This window comes from Centruroides sculpturatus, unplaced genomic scaffold, assembly GCF_000671375.1.
Source record: "Centruroides sculpturatus isolate CEXI.00-Female unplaced genomic scaffold, Cexi_2.0 scaffold404, whole genome shotgun sequence".
NCBI lineage: Eukaryota > Metazoa > Arthropoda > Arachnida > Scorpiones > Buthidae > Centruroides > Centruroides sculpturatus.
Window position 1 is genome coordinate 163,483 of NW_019384604.1, and position 6,000 is coordinate 169,482.

At 28.6% G+C, this 6,000-nt stretch overlaps 1 protein-coding gene across 2 annotated transcripts in view; it reads left to right on the forward strand.

Moving 5' to 3' along the window:
- The window catches only part of LOC111625117 (formimidoyltransferase-cyclodeaminase-like), a 41,173-nt gene extending 37,373 nt beyond the window's left edge, over positions 1 to 3,800 (forward strand). For both annotated transcript variants that reach the window (XM_023368153.1, XM_023368152.1), the window contains 3 exons: positions 40 to 178; positions 1,331 to 1,426; positions 3,420 to 3,800. In XM_023368153.1, the coding sequence (XP_023223921.1) occupies positions 40 to 178; positions 1,331 to 1,426; positions 3,420 to 3,506 (322 nt within the window). In that variant the 3' untranslated portion in view covers positions 3,507 to 3,800. The remainder of the gene's footprint in view (positions 1 to 39; positions 179 to 1,330; positions 1,427 to 3,419) is intronic.
- Positions 3,801 to 6,000: the final 2,200 nt, after the last annotated feature.

Genomic DNA, 6,000 nt, shown 5'->3' on the forward strand with positions numbered 1-6,000 from the left:
AATAGATTTTTAAAAATTAAATGTTTTTTATGTTTATAGGAGAGATGCTGCAATGGAGGCAGGATTAAAGAAAGCTATTGCTGTTCCCATGAATCTTGCTAGAGCTGTGAGCAAAGTGTGGGAAGCAACAAAGGAATTAGCTGTTGTTGCAAATATTGGTACAAAATCTGATCTTCAGGTTTGTCTTAAAGTAATAATATAATTAATGTAGTTTGTATGTATTTCTAATCTTCAAAGGTTGATTGCTTGAAAAGTCTTTCAAGCAATTAACTTCTCTAAATAGTTTAAATTCTGAAATAGTCTTAATAGTCTGAAGTAATTTTTAAAATTTTGTGATATTTTTATGTTAATCTAATCCTATTAATGCTGATCAATTAATTACCGTGAATACATTATGAATTTCTTTCAATTTATAATGGGCATAAATTTAAAAATCTATTAATATTGATATAATGTCAGTACTTCTTATGTAGGAATTTAAGCAATAATCCACATAATCTTTTTATAATAATGTTTGTAGTATATGATGATGACCTTTATTCATTAAATAGAAAAGGTGGTGTTATTCTTGAGAACAGATTTATTTTATATATTTCAACCTTCTAAAACAGTGAATGAATGAATGAATATTTGAGGTTACGTTCATTTGATAATTGTTGTTCTAAGAAAATCTTATGAAACTTCTGGTATTTTCAGAGTTATTAGTAAAAATATAAAAAGTGGAAATCTCAAATGAATATATTATACTCATAAGCATTTTTTATAATTGAGAGATTTTATTTAAAAATACTCCAGCCAAGTTATGAATCGTTTACTTGTAAACAATTAAAAAAAATTCAAGATATTTCTTATTTCTTCAGAAGGATTTTCTCACAATGATTAAATTGAATGAGGTCATCTTTGCTGGTTTCAGACTGAACATGTCATCTTTAACTAATATTTTATGAATATGAGATGACATAACATTGGATTAATTATCCAATATTTCATCCTTGCTCTTGCTTCCTTGTGTTCATAAAATATTGAATAAAGAGCTTTTTAGGTAAATATTTGAGAATTTAAAGTTTGTTAAATTATAATTTTTTTATTTCATTTAAATCATTTATAAAGATCAGGTTTTTCTCGATTTTATAAATGTTCTTTTTTTCTTCTATTAAAATGTATTCTGCTGTGTAAATTAAAATTATTTTAAAGTATTGGTAATTTTGATATTCCTGTAAATTAGTGGAATTGTAGAAATATCAAAGTTGTTTAATAATGAAAAAAAAACATTTTTGTCAAATTGGCTATTTTTATATTTTTATGATAAAAAATTTTATAATTTATACAGGTTGGTGTGAAATGCTTAGAAACAGGTGTGCTTGGTGCTTATTGGAATGTAACCATCAATACAGAAGGAATCAAAGATGAAAAATATAAAAATGAGGTAAAAGTATCTATTTATATTAATTTAAGTATCCAAAAAGATGTCAAATCTTGTTAATATCATTTATTTCTATGTAATTTAATATACAGTAGAGCCTCGATTATCCGACCCCCTATCAACCGACCCCTTGGTTAACCGACCGTCCTAGTCGGCAAATTTCAAATGTCCACTATTGATGTGGCACTACAATATTTAGCTATATCTTGGCTACTTTAATATTATTTTTATGTGTTTTAGCTGGATCGACCATGAAAGGGAGCCAGTATTTAAACAAGGCTTAACTTTCTAATTTTTAACGATACAATAGCGATGATTATTATTTTAAAAAATTTTTGTTAAACTTAACATCGATGAAAATTCAACGCAAAGTAGGTTAATAGTGATATACTAATATACTAATTACATGGGATATAATAATATACTACACAAATAATAGATTTTTTCATATTTTTCGGTTATCCGCCTTTTCAATTATCCGACCAACCCCAGTCCCCAATTATGTCGGATAATTGAGGCTCTACTGTATTATATGTTTAATGATTTAAATGCAAAATGCCAATAACCAGAGATTGTTTAGAACAGCAGTCATTAACCTTTCTAGCCTCACAGACCTTTAAACTCACAATTTTAAATCCCTCAGACCACTATCATAAATTTTTTTTTTTAAACTATACAAACATCTTTATAATAATGATCATAAACGTTCCATTTTACTTTATTAATATGAAATTCAATTGTTTAACTGTAAGAAGGTAGTGTGAAGTTTGTTGCTACTTTTTCAAGTAAGTTTATGGATTCTTTGCTCTCTTCCATGAAGGAAGGCAATTGCAATCATATTATTTATTGATTTATTGATATTATTTATTCATAACAGTCATTTCATGTTTGGTTTAAGATTCAAATAAAAACCCCCAATGAATGAGAAAAAGCAACCAAGCATTATGCATTTCTTTCATAATATTTTGCATAACCTTGAATTGCTCAATGTTCAAATTTCTCCACAGACTGCCAAAATTTTCTCACAGACCATCAGTGGTCCACACCACCAGTTGGCAATTGCTGGTTTCAAATCAATCAAAAATTAATTACCAACAACTTATTTGTTCTACCAAATAAAAAAAAAAAAATGACATAATATACTCTCACTTATTCAAATTAATTATTTAAGGGATTGTTTGGATGAGTGAAGTTATAGTTAAAGAAAAGGAAAGAAAAATATTACATATATAATGTTTTTTTTTTTTTACAATTTATTTGGTATATATACTTGTTACGGTGTTAATATACAGTAGTACTCTGTTAATCCATTATACCGGTAATCCATCACTCCTGTCAATAGTAGCAGCTACTGGTAACAGCTACCTGTACACCCATCCCTATATCATTACTGATTACCAATTGTTGAACCATTGTCCGTTAATATAATAACGTTTGTTTTGTCCATTAATTGTTTGTTTTATCTGACGTTCTTTATTTTTTGTAAGTTCCAAAAAATGCCATTCCTAACAGTTACCATGTAGGTAAAACCACTGAACACTGGTAGTAGGTTTGAGCCTAAACAAAAGGCATTGTTCTTCATCTGAATACCTGAACTGGTCAATTACCCATAGAACAACCTCCTGGGAGATGGTCCATATGTTGTTTGCCGTGTTTCATCAAACAAAACCCGAAAAAAGTCATAACGCAATTTGTGATGGCAGCTGTTCTATGACCCAAAACAGAGTGAACTTCATTCTCTGAATGATCTTTATTTTTTAGTTTACAAACTTATAGATCCAATATACCACTGCAATATACTGTATATTTATGTATAGGAGCCTACTATAATTTTTTTTTTTACCTTGGCTGTGAGTAAAATTGCCATTTTAATTAATGATGTTATATAAAGGAGTTACTTTTCGATTAGGTTTTCAATATCTTTGTTTAATTTTTTAATGAAAATGTTTTTATTTCAGAATCTATAACTGCTTTTCTTTTTTCCTAATGGAAACAGGTATTACAAGAAATAGAGCAACATCGCTATCTGGCGGAGAAGAACTGCAACGAAGTTCTGAAGTTACTACAAGAAAGAAAGGCTTAATACCTGAAATAAATTTAAAGTGTAAAATTAGGATTAAATTCCGACGCAAAATCGCGGCTTATTCGATGTAAATTTGTGTCCAAATGGCACGATGTGGATCTAATTTTCTGTTGGAAAAATTAAAGTTCAGATATTATAAAATACATTTGTTAGACTAAAGATGAATTTAATTTACCTAGGGAGATGGATTGAATGAAGATAAAAGTATCTGTTATGCCATTTTCCCATTAATAATAATTGATGTAACTTTATTAAACCACTTCTTGCCCAAATATATCTATTTTATATATATTACACTATCATATTGTATTTAAATTTAAGGGCTTATTACACATATGAGACACTATTATACTAACTTATAATAGTACATACAATTTAGATCATTTTTATGTTATGGATATGTTAATAAATAAAAATGGTCAAATTGTATGTGCTATTGTGTAACTTAGTATAATAGTTGTCTCTTGTGTGATAAGCCCGTAAATTTAAATATAGTATAATATTATAATATATATATAATTGCGAAGTATTTGCATTATTATTTCTGAAATTGATGATGATAAAGTTCATTAACAAAATATCAGAGTTAATACGAAGTAAATATACACTGGCAAAAATCAAGTCATAATATGTTTAAGACCATTTAAAGAAAATAATAATCAGAAATATTTGTTGTATATTTCGTTGGTAAGAATAGTTTCACAACCGACAGTTTCACAAAACTATTTGAATCTTACGTAAGAACAACTACCCTTGGCTATCTTGGAGTGACTAACGTGAATACAATGGGGAACATTATAATCTAGATCAGTGATTCTCAAAGTTGGCGCTACCGCTACTTAAGGACGATAGAAAACTCAAGGAGCAGTAGAACGTAGGAAAATAAGAGGGACAAAAATTATTTTGAAACAAATAGATGCATTAAAAGGGAGCGATAATTCTAAAAGTCTTAAGAAACGCTGATCTAGATTGGTCTGCAGGTGAGTTAAGTTTTCTTGCAGAAAACATTCTCCTGGGTAACTTTCTTATCTGAGGGAGGTGACAACTGCAATTAGTCAGTTAATATATGTATATATATCAATATATATGTGTGTGCATCAGTGGCGTACCGTCATTGGAAGCGGTGTATGCGCCTTTTCTAAACAATAAATACATATTAATTTTAATTATATGAAAATAATCGCACAACATTTTATTATAACCACATTATGTATCTTATTACAAATTTCTATACTACACGTGAAAAANAATTAAAGTTCAGATATTATAAAATACATTTGTTAGACTAAAGATGAATTTAATTTACCTAGGGAGATGGATTGAATGAAGATAAAAGTATCTGTTATGCCATTTTCCCATTAATAATAATTGATGTAACTTTATTAAACCACTTCTTGCCCAAATATATCTATTTTATATATATTACACTATCATATTGTATTTAAATTTAAGGGCTTATTACACATATGAGACACTATTATACTAACTTATAATAGTACATACAATTTAGATCATTTTTATGTTATGGATATGTTAATAAATAAAAATGGTCAAATTGTATGTGCTATTGTGTAACTTAGTATAATAGTTGTCTCTTGTGTGATAAGCCCGTAAATTTAAATATAGTATAATATTATAATATATATATAATTGCGAAGTATTTGCATTATTATTTCTGAAATTGATGATGATAAAGTTCATTAACAAAATATCAGAGTTAATACGAAGTAAATATACACTGGCAAAAATCAAGTCATAATATGTTTAAGACCATTTAAAGAAAATAATAATCAGAAATATTTGTTGTATATTTCGTTGGTAAGAATAGTTTCACAACCGACAGTTTCACAAAACTATTTGAATCTTACGTAAGAACAACTACCCTTGGCTATCTTGGAGTGACTAACGTGAATACAATGGGGAACATTATAATCTAGATCAGTGATTCTCAAAGTTGGCGCTACCGCTACTTAAGGACGATAGAAAACTCAAGGAGCAGTAGAACGTAGGAAAATAAGAGGGACAAAAATTATTTTGAAACAAATAGATGCATTAAAAGGGAGCGATAATTCTAAAAGTCTTAAGAAACGCTGATCTAGATTGGTCTGCAGGTGAGTTAAGTTTTCTTGCAGAAAACATTCTCCTGGGTAACTTTCTTATCTGAGGGAGGTGACAACTGCAATTAGTCAGTTAATATATGTATATATATCAATATATATGTGTGTGCATCAGTGGCGTACCGTCATTGGAAGCGGTGTATGCGCCTTTTCTAAACAATAAATACATATTAATTTTAATTATATGAAAATAATCGCACAACATTTTATTATAACCACATTATGTATCTTATTACAAATTTCTATACTACACGTGAAAAAAAAGATAAGATTGCTATTGTATATTCGAATATTAGTGGCGGAGTGGAAGCGCTTTATCGTCAGCATCAAAAAAGCAAAATTCGCGCATGCGCTTTATAGAGCACCAACCTCACCCG